We start from the raw sequence: 16,734 nt of genomic DNA, 5'->3' as shown, positions 1-16,734 counted from the left end.
GTACGACGGGCATCCAAGAATCGGGTTATAGACTTCAAGACTAGTGCTCCACATGCGACAGAGGTAGAAATACAGTACGGATATGATGGAACTAACGCAACAGTACGGAAGCATACATACAACGAGGCTCACGACTCGTGAGTACAGCAGCGACCATAATACACAAGATACAAGATACGCCCACGGCTCACGAACGTTTCAAGTCGGCGGCAAGGGTACTAGCTTGAGGTAGTTCCTCGATGGTACGTCTTCGAGACTCGAGGCATCTGCGTCCTCGAGAAGTTGCCGGAGGCACTCGGCCGCCGAGTCCACCGTGAAATGCCTCTTAAAGGCATCTGGACGGCTCAGTGTCCTCTTGCAAGCGGGGCACTCATATACCCCTGAGGCTTCTCCCCGGTGAGCCTTCGTCGTCCTCTGGTGGCGCACCATATCTCGCTTGTCACTGAATGTCATGCCGCAGTGACACACCCACTTCTTGCTCCCCTTCCCGGTGCGGGTTCTCTTCTGTGACCGAAGATGAGTACGACGAATACCACGAACAAAAGTAGACCCACTTCTCTCGAGGTGCCCGCCTCGGCGGCGTGAGTTGAACTTGAAGCCGACGCCCTTTCATCGTCATCGGAAGACTCTGCATCCTCGTCTCCGTCCACCTCCGAGTCCGGGTCGCCGACATCGGAGAGCAAACGCTTGCGCTTAAGCACCTGCTTCGTCTGCTTCCGAACTGGCTCCTCAACTTGAGGTTCGTCTTCGACGAGCCTGGATGACGACGCCGTTAACGTTGGGCTCGCCGCTCTTTCCGAATGCGCCTCCGACTCGAGTACGGCCGTCCGACTTTCGTCCGACTCGGAAGACGAGTCCTCGTCGGCGTCTGAAGTAGGTATTCGCTGAGGTGGCGAAGGGAAGAGGGCCTCAAGGTCGTCTTCAAAAAGTTCTAGTAAGCCCTCGTCTGCGAAGAGTTCTGGCTCCAAGGGCGGCCCCTCTACGAGGCGGCATGCCGCCTCGACAACGTCATCGTCAAAACGGCAGCGCAACCGCTCTTCTGCTTCCTCACGCCAGAATAGAACTTGTGCCGGTGTCAGGATCGCGGGATCGCGGTCAACCCTCTTTACTGGATAGTCGATAAACTGTGAGAGATCGGGATCCTCGTCAACGTGTTTGAACTAAGTACGACCATTGTCAATCATAAAGTTTGCCAGATTAACAATAGGCCAACGTACTAAGATAGAAGCAATCTCATGTATGAGGACGAGAGGCATCGCTGTGTTGGAGGCTGAGGGGCGACGAGGAGGTCTGGAAGGGTGGAGGGGTAGTGGCAGGTCGCTTATTGCCTCGGGATTGAGGACGTATCGGGGGAGGGGCAGCGCCGTACTTATGCCTTCTCGGCTAGGATCCCACGTTCAACTATCCAGTTGCACGTAACGTGCCGACTAGACCTAACCTACGCAGGACGCACATAGAATCAGTAGGATAAAGCGTACCCGGGAAATGAACGCAAATTTCAATAGCGCGCCGAGTCGCATCAACACCGGTCGTTCCGCCAGAAGGGCTTCCTTAGGGTTCGCGGCACCAATATAGGCACACGTCACAGTCGCCAACCCCATCTTGCATTGTCCTTTGCCATGTTCCCAAATTGGACACCAACCAGCGCATGGCTCCCGCCGAATCGAGTGTGTCTGACCTCGCGTATCGCATCAGATAATGCGGATCTTGCGCGCGCGCCTGCCCGCCGCCGTACCTCCGCCGCCCGCATGGAACTTGAACGGACCCGGAACAACGGAACCAAACACGAGAGTGAGGGAGGGCGTGCTGGAAGAGAAAGTCGCCATCCATGGTGCCGCACACAGCGAGAGCATTTCACATGGCAGCTTCCCTTTGCTACTCCAGGGGGGCCGCCAGTCCCATCCCTTCGGACGGGGTCCCCCCCCCCCCGGGAGGCATGCCATGCGTATTGAGCGCTTAACTTCCTGGAGAGTGGTAAGTCAGCTTGTCGCTGCGCACAGGCACTCAGGCGTCTCGTAAGGCCTACCTCTGGGTTTCCCATGCCTCTGCGCGTCGGTTCAACCGCAAGCCTCGCTGCTTACTGAGGGACGAGGGCTGTATGCCTATGTAGGATTTGTGGGCAGACGCTGGGTTAGTGCTTGGCGATTCGGGAAACGGACTATCTATCGTGTCACATTTTCGACAGCCACTGCGAACGTCCACCGGTTAATGATTTTTGCAAAGATGCATAGCTTCCCAACGTACTGGATGTTTGGTCTGTTTCGGAGCGACGCGTTGTATCGAGGTGAGGGCCCTCTCATTCGCTCCGATCCCTGAATCCACCTCATACTAGTAGTCAGCCCAGGCTTTACGGAATAGATTGTTTCCAAGCATCATACAATCATTATAATCTGGCGGCGCTCGACGTAATGCATGTGCGGCTTACGATGTCTCCAGGGCTGCCAAATCGCGTCGGGCATGTGTACACGTGTACAGTGTGCCACTCGCTGTCTGCGGCGACAAACTGTGAGTCCTTGCATCGTCTGGTACGTGGAGCATAGTATTCTCACTGATTCTTTTGCACAAGCCTTCAGCCGACGCAAAGGAGGCTGTAGCTTTTCTGGGATGCACATCTTCCTCAATCGAGGAAAGATCGATGTGTTCCGTCTCTACCAACGGGAGAGACGACTACAACTGCACTTCACTTCGTTCAGTCTTTCAGTGAATACGCCCCGAGCATTCATAGACGACCGGTGGGACGGGATGATAGGTGCGTCCATAGGTCGTAGCTGTGCGTTCATGAGGCCTTTCCGCGGCATCGACGACGGTGGCTGTCCGGTGGCTGTCCGGTGGCTACCGTCCTGCAGGCAGCGCTTCGTCGTTCTTTCGGGACCCCTGACACAAGTTGAGTAGCTGTCGCTGGCCGGCGATCAAGCTCGAGCATCGCGGAGGACCCGATGGGCTCCGATGGGCCGCTGGGCAAGCTTGTTTCCCCGACTCGGACTTGCCCGCCCGATCGACGCAAGGCGGATGATCCATGACGCACACGGAGGCGGATTGATTTGAAATGTGAGTAGGATCGTCTCAGCGCAACGGTACTAGACATTCATGACGAGTTAGACCGCGTTACCCGTTCGCTAGCATCGCTACAGTCCAGGAGAAGCTGCCGCATTGATCATCCTTCCCCTACGATGTCACAGCCCAACGGACGGCAATCTCTGTATATCCGTCTCGCGCATATATCAGCGAAGTCAGTTCACAAGTTCAGAAGGTTCGTAAAGAGCTGTGGCATGAGAATTTCAGGCAGCTCCGACACTAGTGCTCGCGAGTCATGCAGTGAGGACCAACAGCCCAGATCAGCATGTGCACCGCTGAACTGGGGAGAACGCGATGTCCATACGCCTCGGTTTCTCTTTGAGCTGGTCGGGATGCTCGCGGAGTGAGATGAGCTTGGTTCCGTGGCGTGGCGTACTAAGCTCACCGTTAGGCCGGCGTCGACACGAAGATGCAGAGGAATCGGAACATAACCGCCAATCTTCGCCTATACGCATTCGAGTATAGCGTGGAACATGAGCGTAGACCATGTGTGATCACAGTAGATGCCAGGAATCCGTACCACCAGACATAGCACTGGCCGACATGTGAAGAGGTCTGCTAAGTGCCCGCGTCAGACTCGGTTTCGCAGCGCATCCACCTAAAACTGCGCACGCCGTTCGTCAGGCGCATACGACATCCTCAGTTGAATCAGAATTCGCGCGCAGAGCCGACTGCCCATCCACACGGACGCGTTTGGCACGCAGAAATGTGGCCAGAAATACCCGCTCACTACCCTATATACTCGGACCCCGGGCCATGTAATGGCGCCCGCGTACCAAGAGATACCTGACGCTCATGGCGGAAAGCTCGAGCAATAGCGCGACCAGATAAGTGATGAATGAGATGATGCAGTAATACATCGACTCGCCAGTCGCATCCGAGTCGTGTGCTACTCCGCTGCAAGGTCACTCAACGTTCAAGGAGCGGCGGCGACGCTGTCGAAGTAAGGCGCATGCAAGCGCATCATTGCCCAGCGAGTGTTCGGAAGCAGCTCACATCTATGAACCTGAAAAGCCTATCATTAAGGTAAGGAGAAGGGATTGTATAGGCTAGTAGTAGCCCGACCCAGGTGTCGGACGCTCGAATGCATTGGCAGCGGCCGCGGAAAGCCACTACGATATCGCAGTTATTCGAGCTTGGCGCAGCATGAACTCTGAAGAGGGACCAAATTCAAAAACGACATCACTAAGAGATTGAATGAACGAATTGCTATCACAGAATAAGGCAGTGGCGGTACTAGTGAGTTCATCGCGCAGAGGCTCGAGGGCGCGACGCAGTCACGTGCATCGTGTTCAACGCGTCCTGGTCGGGCGTCTTGCCTTCGACCAGTCGCCCAGGGCCTGGCCTCGTCACGTCCTCGAACTTTTGGTGTTCTATGCTGCACAACGTCTCTCAATGTCGTACCACGCAGTCGAGGAATCAAATGGCTCCACATTGAAGACCCAAGGATACTACAGGTTATTGGTACAAGGCTCCGGGGCCGCCGTGACTATGCCACTATCATACAGTTCAATTCGGAGGAACGCTTCGCGCCGAAAGGACGAGGGATATAAAACAATACATGTGTGGGCTCGAGGGGAGGTAGAGAGAGGGGAATGCGGTATACGCTGTAGTGCGTCGTCTACTTCAACACTGGTGCTGCAGTCGCAAGGCCTTAGCAGGTTGAAGACGAGAGGCAAATACGGGAACGTACAATGCGCGACGTTGATCAGGGCTCCTCATCATCCTCGTCATCTCCGAGGTAACCGTCATCTTCTAAGATTTCCTCAGACTCGTCTCCAACGCGAACATTAGGAGACAGCCTTTGCGGGCACATAATCTCCAGCAGCTCCGCCTCCGTGAGCTCCATGGAATTCTCCCCCCCAGAACCTTCTTCCCACGCAGAGCATGAGACTGTTCGTGAGTAGACCACGCGATCGGGCGACGCTGGCCGTGTGCTCATTGGCGATATGTCGGACACCATGTCGTCCGACGACGGCTCCCCGACGTCGATGGTCGCAATCTATGAGGACATAAGCCTTGAACAGCCGCCTTACTGGATGTAACAACTCACAAACACTTCCTGAAACTGTCTAATGGCAGTCGTCAAGAATTCCAAGTCGAGCTGAGTCGTCTCAGAAGTCATGTTCAGGGGGAGTATATGCGGGGGTGGGGAGCGGGTGTGGCAGGCGCTGGACACGAGCGACGGCGGACGTTAGGGAGGGCGCGCGGCGGAACGACCGAGGTGGGGCTGTAGGCTCTTGCGTTGGGGTGAGACTAGGAGCAGTCGGCTCAGACCGCTATTTTTACGTGTCCTGGTCGGGGACTGTATGCAGCTCTCCGTAGATCGGCAGAGCAGGCAAGGGTACGGGAGTGACACGGCCAGTCCTTTCCCCCAGTGATCACGCGCACTGCACCAATCAGCAGGATAAAGCGTAACCGGGAAATGAACGCAAATTGCACGCACACGTTGTGTTGTGATCAGAGACTATGCATTCCGACAGAAGCGCTGTGAAAGGCCTGGGAAGCAATAGGCGCCAGAGGCTCCGTAGCCGCGTTCGCCTTGCATTGTCCCCCGTTATCAGTCCAAATCCGGATGCCATTCCTGATGCGCATCTTCCACGGCGCATGCAGGGAGCATCCAATCAGATGCGGTAGGATGCGGTGCATCATCCCTTCATGCGGTGCATTCCTTCCTCCGGACCCTAGTACCGGAGCCCGCTCGATGGTGGGATTCCGCTGCTGCACATGCCAGGTGGAGAGCAGACCGCCTCGCGTTATGCATCGCAGAGAGGTGCAGACTAACACTGTTAGCCAGAGAGACTTTGCCGCGTGTTGGAATTATCCCTGGCGTGCGGCGCGCGCTCGCTCTTCTCAGGGTGACCCTTTGGTGGGCGGGGCACTCAGGTGCGATGTCGCTGACTTCGTCAGGCGTAGCATGTCACCACACGTGATGCTTCCCTTCCGACCCGTCGCGCGAGGGGATGGGATCTAGGGCTAATGCCCTTCCGGCCTTGCCAATCCCGGCTCGTCCGGCGGAGATGACAGGGCGCGGCGCGCAGGTCAGCGTTCGTGACAAACATTGAAGCTAGTAACTCACTTTTGCTAATGTGTAAATGCCTGTACAGTCTAGCGCATTTCCTCTCTACGTCCTCTTCGGATACGTCGGGGACAATCACGCCTAAGAAACATGGCCAAATTCAATGAGAGGTTGAACACGATTAGGTCTGGACAGGAGACGCCAGTGTCCCGCAAGAGTGGCATCCATACTCCAAGATACGGTTTGTATCGTCTTCAAGGCTTGAGATGCGTTCTGTCGTACAGGATATCCAGGCCTTGGAATCACGGGCCCCTTGCGTGTCAGACGCAATCCATGACCTGGCAAAACGTGTACGTCCCGTGGTTGTACCCTGCAGGTAGAGACAATCAGAACACATTCTACACAGGAATAGTCAATTCAGCGTGCTGACGACTGACAGCTTGCACTCTGCAGCGGTAGTAAAGACCACCGTTGACTCCCGGCGTTCGCCTTGTGTTATCTGGCAGCCGCAGCCAGATGAGTGCTTCGTCCGCTATCATGTCGTTAGTCTCGCGGATGGCATACTCTCCACTTCGCAGGGAGGTTCAGGTTGTGCACAATGACTCTGCGCCAGTCCATGGCAGGGTATGGGTGCCCAAACCTTAGAGAAATGCCCTCCGGGCGATGACTCGGGGCGGTGGAAAAAGGACCCCGGGGACCTCCGGCCTCTACCACTGAGTTATAGCTCTAAATGAATATCGCGATGTACAGGACAACACATCGGAATTCGGCGCGGGCTTGTTTGTGCAAGTGGGCTCCAGCGTCGCCTTTTCCTCGACTCGACGTCACTTGGATTACATAATGCACCAACGATACAACTGGTAAGTTACACTACGGAGACTAACGCTACAACCGAGACTCTGCAGTACTGTACATACACATCGCTAGAACCTGATTATCAGCCTACATACTAAGGATCCGTACTGTCCTTCTGCCTCGTCTCAGTAGCGTCACTCTTATAATAGAGCTTGATATGATTCGTTGGGCTGATCTCTTCGAGCGTGCCTATGCTCGCACCCCTTGCCCTCAGATCCTCTATCATGAACTGCGAGCAGCCCTCAGATGAGTTCGTGATGTGCCTTTTGAGTTGATCGGCACGTCCGAGGACGCTCTTGCACCTCGGGCATACATAACAGTAGCCCAGGTGAACGGATTCCTCATGCCGCTTCAGGTCCTTTGGTTTGCTAAAGCTCGCATCACATCCGACGAAACAGCATGCGTGCGGCTTCTGTACCAGGGTCAAACGATGGATGTCAGTCTCTGTATCCGAACAAAGCAAAGCCGTAATGCAGGCACTCACAGGCAGGGGCACTACGTCACCAAAGTCCTTGGTGGTGCGACGCTTCTTTCTGCGAGGCTCTTCCCTCTCGTCATCCTAAAACACCAGACACGAGTGTATCAGCCCCACCTGAACTGTGACGCGTCATGGTAAGATGTCAACTTACTCCGCTCTCACCAGAGACGTCGTTCCCTGCCGGTTCAGGACCTTCAAGTACGAAATCCTTGATCATGTGGCCAAGCGTGATTTGGGAGCGATCGGAGGTCTCCGGGGAGGTAGTGAACTCGGCTCTCCAGAAGACAGAGACAGCCAATTCGTAGGGAAGCATGTTCCCTGATATGCCGCACTCGGTGTGAGGGTTCAGAGAACCCATCCTAGATGCCCAGTGGTTGGAAGGGAAGACGGCAGGGGGCTATGACCAGGAGAGTCAGCACGTAGCACATGTGGAGCGGAGTAGTACCTACGATAACGAGGCGAGGCGCAAAATCAACAGTCTGAAGAGACTCAAGTGGGAATTTGAACATGGCCATGTTTCAAGTCAGAGGATAGACAAGTATCTCGAGGACGTGATCTGGAAAGGGCAGCTAATCGCATCCCCCCGCACCTCTCTTTAAACTCTCGAGCGTGGTAATTCGCTGAGTCTGATCCATTCACCAGCGAGTTATGCATCGGGCTCGTAGAGGGTTCTGTCGTCGATCGAAGATCTCGGAAGAAGCCTGCCATGGAGGATTGATCGTCGATGACCAATTTGAGCAAGTTTCCATCGACCACTTCGACCGCTTCTCCGCATGACCCACTGTGCGGTAGCAGAGCCGAGCCTGCTACGTGTAAGCCCGCGCTCACTTCTGCACGATGGGCAGACCGAGACGTGAGTGACGGATGTCGTGGCTCGAGAGGCAGGTGAGCGGCGGCTGGGCTGAGGCCCCTTCGGTTGAACGATAGCATCTGTAGACGCCCGTTGAGTTTACGTAGGAAGGAGTATTGATAGACATTTCCAAAACCTACTTTGTCTGAAGTGAAACATGGGCACCCTGTCGGCGAGCTCCTACATCTCCGTTACCTGATGGAAGGTTCCGCCCCGCGATCGGGAAAACTAATTAGTACGACCTATTGAATTGGATAGCAAGCCAGACGTCGGCCAGGATCCTGAAGGCATGACCATGACCTGCTAGCAGAACGATCGAAATGGCGGGTTGAACACGGACCCCGGCGGTATACCGGTTGGTACCCCAGATACAGCAGACCTGTTAGGTTTTCCAGCTGGCCTTCGTCCGCTGTCCCCATATTGCACGTGTAGTAGCCTGAGCCTGCCGCTGCAGTCACTTAATGTGCCTGGTGGCTGTCACTAGCATAGCCCGCCAAAGCGTCCGGAGGGCGCTCGTCGGCACACCAAAGTCGGGTGCGCGGTCGCGGCGCCCGATGCGAAGCCACTGTTGGCCACGTTGCGCGGCATCGCGAACCCATTGTCCTCGCCGATGATTTCCCCTTTTGGTCGTTCGTTTTGTGAACACGCGGTCGATCCGCGAGGCCGTCAGAGTCCGCCTGCCTTCGACAGCGATGCAGGCAGTCGGACTGGAGCAGTGGTCAATTACAAGTACACCCGACAGCGGGGAGGGGCTTACAGGGCTCTGATGCTGGGGCCGACGTCAGGCCTCGCTTTGGGACAAGGCCGACGTCTCGAGACGTTTCTTGTAGGCTGCGCCTGTAAAGGACTGCAACGCGGACTAACTCGCGAATAAGATCACGTACCAATGACCTCGGTCGCGTTACTACATTAGCGCCCTCTTCATCGCAGAAGACCGAAAGGGTGGGCACATCGGCAGCACATCTGAAGCGCATGGTCTGCATGCTTCGACGTCTTAGTGACTTTCTCTTATGTTGGCAACAGAGCATGATACGCTGGGGTACTAGACGTGAGTTTTTTTTCGGGACTGTGTATCCATAGATGATTACTTGCCAACAGAACGCTCGACGTGGAGCTGCAGGGCAGCGACGCATACAATCGGGCGCACAATCTCGACGAACCCCGCACGATGGTGGTCATTCCGGCCGAGACGTACTCGAATCCGGCTCTCAACCATACTTCGCAATGTAGACTGTCTGTGTTCGACAAGTCAACTCTAGAACACACGTATTCTGCCTCCGAGAGTCCGCACGAGTTCCATAGCAAATTTTTCATGTATTCTGCACAATTGCCACTATCCGTTGATTCTTCACTTGTCATCAGGGCTGAGAGCTTCCTCCGCCGTTCATGAGTTCAAGGATTGAGAGGGTCGCGGTGGCGCGGTATGGTCGGTCAGAGACTGAACAGTGCTACATGAACACGACAGTCGATAGCCGAAGCGTCTACCCTTCGGGCGTTCTCGGGACCCCGGAAGAGCTCGGAGGAGGAGGAGGAGGAGAGTGTATTGTGCGTTTACATCGTGACGACCACTATCAGCTACAGAGACTCAGACACGAATCGATAGACTAAAGAAACACTTGCTACGAACACTGACAGGGTATGAGGGACAGGGACACTAAGACATAAGTATAGCGAACGAAGTAAAAGTATGCATTACACACGATGCGCGAACAGGGGTCATGAAGCATTGGCGACCGCGTTCGAGCCGTTCGACTTGCCAACAGGAAGCCATACCGTGCAATACCCGAGATGACGTTCGGGTTTGAGCTGATTCAGGCTGTCGACTGGCCCGCAGCATCTCTCACCCCTTGCCCGCCTCTCCGCCAGCTCTCTGTTAACGTCGGCCAGGATCGCAGGACCGCAATCCGTTCTCTTCGCGTGTCTCTTGAGTGCGTCCGCGCGCGACAGGTGGTTTTTGCAACTTGGGCATTTATATGTCTTGCAGCAGTGCACACTTGCGTAATGCCGGCCCACGTCCTTAGTGCAAGATAATCGCGAGCGACAGTTGCCGAACCCACACAGATAACCCGACTCGTCATCAGGTTGTTTCCGAAGCGGATAACGAAGCCCCTTGTACTTTCGGTACTGCGAGCAATCGGTTTGATATTACGTGTTTCATCGCTGAGATGCACTCACATATATCTGACCGAGATCGTTGTCCGCATCTGGGACCAGCTCCGGAGCAGCGTCGACCTGTCCAGAAAGTGATGTCTCGCCAGTCTGCGCAATGACCGTCATCATGGAAGTCGAAGAGTCTGCCAGCATAGGCACTTACGGTAGACATATATGAGCTATGGTGATAGTCATATTCTGAGTATCCGTCCACCATGTCCTCGCCGTTACCAGGTATCTCTTCTGGGGTGCCCCAGTCCTCCGATGCAGGCATTCCGTAGGGTACTTGCAATGCGGGTGTTAACTCGGGGTCGAACATGGAATTGGGGTACTCGGGCATGCTTCCGAGCAAGAAAGCGTCGCTCCACAGGCTGTAGGCCGACGTGTCGAGCTGGACGATAAAGTCAGCTAATGCCCACTACCTTGAGAATCAATGTAGTACGCACCTGAAACTCATTCTCGAAGGGTATTGGTCTCCCTGTGAGAAAGGACATGTTGTGGACTGGACGTAGTAAGAGGATTGTACAGGTAAAGGTCTGTCGTCGAAGAAATCCGCAGCACGAGAAGCGCAACTGGGAGGGATATTTATGTTACAGTAGATTGTCCCTAGAAGCAGAAGTCTAGTCGATAGACGGCGGCAACGCAGTTTTCACGGGCACGTGTGAGAAGTCACATCCTCGATAGATGACCCAGTTGAGACTAGAGTCTCGGATATTGCTTCCGGTGCGTCTCTGGCCTCGCCAAAACGGACTGCACAGATCGCAATCGTAGACACTGAGAGCGCCCGCTGTCAAAATTGTTCTCGAGCCGAGCAAGTGCTCCTTGTACTTTGGCGACACATCAACCAGTCTGATAGGGGCTACTTCGAACTGCAGCTACTTAGCGAACTGCCTGAAAGGGGATAGACGGCGCGTACTCGGGTGTGCGCCCGGAGACGAGATGGGTACTCAGGCCAACCGTCCGCGGCTATGGCCTACAAGGCCTGCCAGAAACAGCAATATGCCACTACCAGCTGAGCCACATCGCGATCCCATGGCACGGGCAGAAGCAAGCCATTACTACCCGAGGGCCACTCCGTGCCTGACCATGAGAATCACGACGTACTGGTCTTTCCTCCACGAGATGAGTGACGCGTTCAGGGCGGCCTCTCTGGACTTGGCCAAACCAATTCCGGAGCAGTATCATTGCGAAGAATTGATGTTTCGTGGTGAAAGCACGCATCCTTAAGTTACCCTCCGGCTATGGATGTGTCGATTGAGACAACTTATCGTGGAGTTGTACAACAGCCCGATCAAAGGGAGGCGCGCACCACCCGCACGTCTAACACCCAGAGATGGCTCGAGTGACACAAGGTTTGCAGAGTCGTGGACGCTGTCATCTTGTGAACAGTAACGTAGAAGAGATGAATAGATCCGTAGGACGTACGCGGACAGGACGAGATCGTGGATGCATTCAAGAGAAACCAGGACGCCGCCAGCAGCAGTCCTCGGACTAGCGCCGTTGGCACGGCCAGCCTGAGAGCCTGAGACAGCCGATCCAACGTTGCGCGAAGCCCACATTAAATGCGACAGGAGACAACAACAATGTTGAGATCAGGTACCGTCGAGTTCGTGGTCCAAGAGCGTCAGGTCGAAAGGACCAACGACGACGAACGTCAAGACTTGCTTGACCGGGACTGCGTGTTTGACGTTGTTTGGTGCCGATCTGCAACGACGGGCTCAGCGGTCCGCCACAGCTCATACTGGTGCTCGTCGCCGACCTCTCCGCCTTCGCCGCCGTCTCAAACCTCTGGGGCGCGTGCATCACCCCACAATGGCCGCCTTGCAAGCAATCAAACAGTTCCGACTGAAGGAGCTGGCAACAGCCCTGACTGCGGCCCCCGAGGCGACTACTCGTCCGAAGGTCCCCAACCCGTTCCTCCCGCGAAAGAACCCAGAGTCTGGACGTTGGGCTCCGCCGAAGTACTCGCTCCGTCGGCAGGCCGAGCTCGTAAAACTTGCCCGCGCGAGCAACACGCTCCATCTTCTCCCTCCAGGACTGAAACTCGGTGTCCAGCAGCTTGCCACGGCAGCAAGCACGCAGAGTGCCACGGGCACAAGCGCGTCACCGAGCGAGGAAGTATGGGCGCAAGACGTAGAATGGGAGGGTGAGCTGAAGAAGAAGAAGGCAGTACCGGGTGCGGAGATAGGCAGCAAGCTGTACGCTGGGAGGCGGAGGATGTTCAAGGGTCACAAGTGGGAGCGAACGCGCGAAGCGAGGGAGGAGGAGCGGCGCAAGGCGATGGAGCATATGTCGAAACGCATTGTCGGCTTCAAAGCGGTACGTTTCCTGGCTTTTGGCCTTGACGTGCGGAAGATTGAGTCTGCGGTAGTCGTACCGTCGGAAAATCCCCAACCCCGCCAGCATCCCTCAAGCCACCAGCTACACCAAGCTACCGTTCTAGTCATGATGGGATTATCTCCCCTCCTCCTGCATGCTGTTTTGCTGTTCCTTCCGAGCAAGGGCCGTGGCGTACTATGGGACTTCTGGCCGGTAGACATCCGACAGCTTGTACACCGTAGGTCAGTTCGTGCGCGACCTGACTTAGATGGAGCTACGCACCATAACCTTCATTGCTACCTTGTCCGATGTCTGATCTCACCTCAACGGACCGGTCGCTCTTCGTTGAAGATGTTCCGAGGCGTTGACCATGCGCGCAGCGCTCCCTGACGTGCTTGCGTGAGTTGACTTTTGCAGGGCATGTCAACTAAGAGAACGGTAAGCAGTGTGTAGGACTCACATTCAATCCAAAGGACGACAAGAGTTGCTTTGCACTGTGCGTGTTTCGACTTCTCTACGATGTCTTTTTTCTGAGATGCATTCGAGTTGTTGCCGGGCCAAGAGCGGTACAAGCCACAAGGCCTACAGGCTCGCGGATTCTACGTCGTCTGGATGCCGTCCGTCGTGCGAGACATGTAGGTATACATGTTCGTTCTGTAGCTCTCCTCTCGAAGGGTCGAAGAATACGACCTGCGAGGTCAGCTACTGGTCTGATTTGGAGCAGTGGCCGACCTCGAGGTGCACGATAGAGAGGACTGTTCAGGTCGTCTCGTCGTTGTATCATCGAACGAGTGGCTGCCTTGCGCGACGGGATCGAGAGCAGCCGGAGCGGCGAAGCTCAGCGTCTGAGGTACGTTGATGAGGTTGGACGCGTCTCGCATAGGTGTGTCGACTTCAGTCGTCGCGCGGCTCGGACAAAGACAAGTGGACGGCACAGGGAAAGCAAGGGCAATTGTCAGAAGCAACCTTTGGGAGCGGGCCACGACCTGCGAGCACGACGTCACCGCCGTGCCCCATGGCAATGCCATTGTGTATCGGTTCCTGTGTCCACTCCCAGGTCACTTCTGGCCGCCAATAAAGGCGGCCGACAAACCCTGCGCCCGCGTCGCACTGGTCAGTGCGCTACCGTCCGGGGGGGGAGGTGCATTCCGAGTCCCTCGGAAGCGCCTTGTCCGGGGTCTGCTCTGATGACCAGTAACGTTGACGGAAAGTAGCACACGCCGCCTTCGCAGTCCGGCCACCGCCTCAGTCCCTCGGGGTCCTGGACTTCGTCCCAAATCTACCCGAGTGGCACTTGCTGACGCGTCCCGTTTCCTAGATCTCTCAGATCTCAGCGGACACGGTGGCGGATGAACACGCTTTGCGCCCGATCGTTACGTAGACGAATACAAGCACTGCCCAAGCGGGATGCGCGAGGCCTGGGGGACAATAGAAACGTGGGCGACAATGGCGGAGCGTCCGCCGTAGGCAGCTGCCGTCGGCGGAGGTTCGTGGCTCGAGCTGCCTACTCTCGTGGGCTGCGGGCCGCTGCACAGCATAGTGCTCGAAGGGAGGAGCCGGGCCAGGGCGTCCAGAGACCAATCCTCACCAGAAGCGCTGCACGAACTGACGATCTCGCCACCATGCCCCCTCGTCCAGGACGAAAATTTACGGCATACACCACTCTTCACAGAAGCACAAGCATCGCCATGGCCCCTGAAAATGGGTAGGGAATGTCTTCCATGCGCCTGTGGCCAACCTGCGGCTGACTCTTCTATCGCGTTTGGTAGACTCAGATCGCGGGATCTGACCGCGAACCGCGCCTCAGGCTTCTGGCGCCAACGGAGCTCGCCAACCTAGCAACCTCGCGCGGCCTGCCGTGGACCAGCTCACAAGCGAAATGAAGGGCGCCGAGTGGCTCGATTGATCACCGGCGAGCGCCGCGCATCGGTGCAGCTACAGACTGCTACAGAACGCAAGCGCCACAGCCTCGCGTCCCGATTTGGTAAGGATGTCTTCCAGCGACGACAATGCAAGCTCAAGTGGACGCGATTTCTAAGCTTCCCGACCTTCCTGGGGATCACGCGCGTGCCGTTGAAACGGTAGCCCAGCGAGAAGTCCCACGCTCGACTGGCTGACTATGGCAAGTCTGTTCCCGGTCCTGCGGTCCTTGGGGATTTGTTCAATTTCCACGCAAGTCTGGTTTCACCAACCAAATCGTCGTCCGAAGGAAGCCGTCACTGCGGACTCAGGGTAGCGCCGACGCGTCTGCCTCATCACTCCCGCCGCCTTCGAACAGAGCCTCATGGCAGACCCTCTTACTATCACATTCAATTCATTCGTACCGCATCCGGTCGTCCTTTTGCTGCCTCGCGTCGGTAGCTTCTATTTGCCTCAGATCCGCCATCGAAATGAACGGGCCGAAATGCTGCACAATGGCTGTACGCGTCGAAGGATTTGGACGCGTCCGCTCGCCCTCGTCGGCACCTCGTGTTTCCTTACCTCAGCCGTGGACGACGTGCTGCTATAAATGACGGCGCAGACTTGCAATGGACGCTCCTTGTTTCAACGCTCGACAATCCTCTCAGCCAAGGCTTCCTCAACCTCAGCACTAGCCTCTCTTCACACACTCGCCCTACCCGCAATGGCCGACAAGTTTGGCACCGACTTCGCCTTTGTCTACTCTTTCCCCTCGGTCATCGACCCACAAGTTCAATTCCCGCAGACCAAGCCAGCTCCTGCGCAGCTCGGGTCCTGTGATGACTGGCAGAATGCGGTCCTGGTACGTAGTACAGTTCGTCCATATGTCTCACAAGCATTGAGATGTCGCAATTAGCAATACCTTGACGGCGACTACGCTGTGCCCGACTTCATTGATATATCCTGGGTGACCTCGGTACGTCGTACTTCGTATTCTCCATGTAGCATCATACTTATATGTGCTTACACTGAAACTAGGATATACAGCACGCCACATGGACGGCGTTCTACGCGAACTCTAGTCTTTCAAACGAAGAATTCTTTGAAAGGGCAAACACGGAACGTGCTCCCATCTTGCCAGACCCGACCAACTCTGCAAACATGGAGTCCAGCTGCGTGCAGCGCTGGGAGGACGGCGACGTCGCCTCGACTCCACCATCAGTGCCTGCCCCTCCCCCCGCTCCCACTGTCTCTCGCGGACTCAGATTCGATCCAGCCCCACGGATATCGCGCTCACGACAACTGGTGCAAACGCTGTGGGACCGGCCCTTGCCGGGGGGCACTACGGTCGAGGCACCCCCGGTGCCCAGGCATCATTCAGGCGGAGAGGCTCCTGGTGCGAACCGGTCCATCCTAGAGATTGTACAGGAGAAGGCACGACGCCAGACGGCGAAGTCCACTCCTGCTACCTCCGACACCCACTCCATGCCGGCCACCGAACAGGCGCAGGCTCCAGCGCCAACATCGGGAAGTCAGACGGCGTCACTCGTTTACGAATTCATTGAGTACGAACCCGAGTCGTCTCAGTCGCCGACCACCTCGAAGAAGAGGAAGACGCCAACTCCGCTGCCTGAGGAAACCCCGAAGGCGAAGCGGAGGAAACTTCCCATTTATGCAAAGTCATCGGCACTCAAAACGTTTTACTGGGAAGCGCGGCACATGGGCGGGGATGGCAAGCTGCTGCCAGTGAAGTAGGACGCCGGCACGGTCGGGTGCCGCATTTTTGACGAATTTCGAGCGGGCCCTTGGTAGTGTATTCGTATGATTTCCTGTTTCCGTCTCTGTAGCCGTATACCATACTACATCATGTATTCCCTTTGTTGCTGAATCGTCCCTGTTTGCGTAAATTACTCCAATCCAATACCACAGCCACTTCCTGATACCAGGCGTATGTGTCCGAGTCCCTTTGAAGTGCGAGTCCTGCGACAATGACTGGCAGTAGCATTAAGTGCCGGAGTAGAGGCTCAGACGAAGAGTTGTAACCACGGCCAAGCGCCCACGGCCTCAGGCTGGGCTCAGCGGGCGGAG

The 16,734-nt window shown here is 56.0% G+C and overlaps 7 protein-coding genes across 7 annotated transcripts; 2 read left to right on the top strand and 5 right to left on the bottom strand.

The window, feature by feature from the left end:
• Nucleotides 1-99: 99 nt before the first annotated feature.
• C8Q71DRAFT_195472 (uncharacterized protein) lies at nucleotides 100-1,419 on the bottom strand. Its single transcript, XM_047916904.1, has 3 exons — nucleotides 1,218-1,419; nucleotides 555-1,160; nucleotides 100-504 (listed from the first exon to the last, which is right to left on the bottom strand). Exons 1-3 carry the CDS (start codon nucleotides 1,254-1,256, stop codon nucleotides 199-201), a joined length of 951 nt encoding a protein of 316 aa, XP_047776017.1. The 5' UTR covers nucleotides 1,257-1,419; the 3' UTR covers nucleotides 100-198.
• C8Q71DRAFT_195466 (uncharacterized protein) lies at nucleotides 1,420-2,607 on the bottom strand. Its single transcript, XM_047916903.1, has 5 exons — nucleotides 2,550-2,607; nucleotides 2,379-2,490; nucleotides 2,245-2,312; nucleotides 2,027-2,188; nucleotides 1,420-1,964 (listed from the first exon to the last, which is right to left on the bottom strand). Exons 2-5 carry the CDS (start codon nucleotides 2,457-2,459, stop codon nucleotides 1,583-1,585), a joined length of 693 nt encoding a protein of 230 aa, XP_047776016.1. The 5' UTR covers nucleotides 2,460-2,490; nucleotides 2,550-2,607; the 3' UTR covers nucleotides 1,420-1,582.
• A 4,436-nt stretch (nucleotides 2,608-7,043) lies between these two features.
• Nucleotides 7,044-7,942, bottom strand: C8Q71DRAFT_860519 (uncharacterized protein; the record flags this gene model as incomplete). The annotated part of the gene is made up of 4 exons (XM_047927809.1): nucleotides 7,044-7,361; nucleotides 7,434-7,508; nucleotides 7,579-7,824; nucleotides 7,877-7,942. The coding sequence occupies 4 exons, from the start codon at nucleotides 7,940-7,942 to the stop codon at nucleotides 7,044-7,046; spliced, it is 705 nt and encodes a 234-aa protein (XP_047776015.1).
• Nucleotides 7,943-8,553: 611 nt separating this feature from the next.
• C8Q71DRAFT_195391 (uncharacterized protein) lies at nucleotides 8,554-9,714 on the bottom strand. Its single transcript, XM_047916902.1, has 4 exons — nucleotides 9,370-9,714; nucleotides 9,162-9,311; nucleotides 9,035-9,108; nucleotides 8,554-8,984 (listed from the first exon to the last, which is right to left on the bottom strand). The coding sequence occupies exons 1-4, from the start codon at nucleotides 9,634-9,636 to the stop codon at nucleotides 8,732-8,734; spliced, it is 744 nt and encodes a 247-aa protein (XP_047776014.1). The 5' UTR covers nucleotides 9,637-9,714; the 3' UTR covers nucleotides 8,554-8,731.
• A 337-nt stretch (nucleotides 9,715-10,051) lies between these two features.
• Nucleotides 10,052-10,958, bottom strand: C8Q71DRAFT_909702 (uncharacterized protein; the record flags this gene model as incomplete). Its single annotated transcript, XM_047929059.1, has 4 exons — nucleotides 10,875-10,958; nucleotides 10,592-10,819; nucleotides 10,453-10,536; nucleotides 10,052-10,401 (listed from the first exon to the last, which is right to left on the bottom strand). Coding segments are annotated over exons 1-4 (708 nt in total), but the record flags the coding sequence as incomplete, so codon positions are not given.
• A 1,124-nt stretch (nucleotides 10,959-12,082) lies between these two features.
• C8Q71DRAFT_774766 (uncharacterized protein) lies at nucleotides 12,083-13,200 on the top strand. The gene is made up of 2 exons (XM_047924551.1): nucleotides 12,083-12,747; nucleotides 12,800-13,200. Exons 1-2 carry the CDS (start codon nucleotides 12,241-12,243, stop codon nucleotides 12,869-12,871), a joined length of 579 nt encoding a protein of 192 aa, XP_047776012.1. The 5' UTR covers nucleotides 12,083-12,240; the 3' UTR covers nucleotides 12,872-13,200.
• Nucleotides 13,201-15,370: 2,170 nt separating this feature from the next.
• On the top strand, nucleotides 15,371-16,401 carry C8Q71DRAFT_725890 (uncharacterized protein; the record flags this gene model as incomplete). Its single annotated transcript, XM_047921729.1, has 3 exons — nucleotides 15,371-15,508; nucleotides 15,563-15,622; nucleotides 15,685-16,401. The coding sequence occupies 3 exons, from the start codon at nucleotides 15,371-15,373 to the stop codon at nucleotides 16,399-16,401; spliced, it is 915 nt and encodes a 304-aa protein (XP_047776011.1).
• Nucleotides 16,402-16,734: the final 333 nt, after the last annotated feature.

The sequence above is a fragment of the Rhodofomes roseus genome (assembly GCF_022264815.1).
Source record: "Rhodofomes roseus strain CIRM-BRFM 1785 chromosome Unknown C8Q71scaffold_19, whole genome shotgun sequence".
NCBI lineage: Eukaryota > Fungi > Basidiomycota > Agaricomycetes > Polyporales > Fomitopsidaceae > Rhodofomes > Rhodofomes roseus.
Note: the sequence above shows the minus strand (reverse complement) of the source record. Positions and strands in the feature narration are given on the sequence as shown.

Coding starts and splice junctions, on each gene's coding strand:
- C8Q71DRAFT_195472 (XM_047916904.1), bottom strand. CDS start 1,256: ATGCCTCTCGTCCTCATACATGAGATTGCTTCTATCTTA. Junction 1,161..1,217: donor ATGAGATTGCTTCTATCTTA/GTACGTTGGCCT, acceptor GGTCGTACTTAG/TTCAAACACGTTGACGAGGA. Junction 505..554: donor AGGCGGGCACCTCGAGAGAA/GTGGGTCTACTT, acceptor CTTCGGTCACAG/AAGAGAACCCGCACCGGGAA.
- C8Q71DRAFT_195466 (XM_047916903.1), bottom strand. CDS start 2,459: ATGCCCGACGCGATTTGGCAGCCCTGGAGACATCGTAAGCCGCACATG. Junction 2,313..2,378: donor GCCGCCAGATTATAATGATT/GTATGATGCTTG, acceptor AGGTGGATTCAG/GGATCGGAGCGAATGAGAGG. Junction 1,965..2,026: donor GAGGCATGGGAAACCCAGAG/GTAGGCCTTACG, acceptor ACCACTCTCCAG/GAAGTTAAGCGCTCAATACG.
- C8Q71DRAFT_774766 (XM_047924551.1), top strand. CDS start 12,241: ATGGCCGCCTTGCAAGCAATCAAACAGTTCCGACTGAAGGAGCTGGCA. Junction 12,748..12,799: donor GCATTGTCGGCTTCAAAGCG/GTACGTTTCCTG, acceptor AGTCTGCGGTAG/TCGTACCGTCGGAAAATCCC.
- C8Q71DRAFT_195391 (XM_047916902.1), bottom strand. CDS start 9,636: ATGACAAGTGAAGAATCAACGGATAGTGGCAATTGTGCAGAATACATG. Junction 9,312..9,369: donor CCACGTCGAGCGTTCTGTTG/GCAAGTAATCAT, acceptor CTAGTACCCCAG/CGTATCATGCTCTGTTGCCA. Junction 9,109..9,161: donor TAACGCGACCGAGGTCATTG/GTACGTGATCTT, acceptor TTACAGGCGCAG/CCTACAAGAAACGTCTCGAG.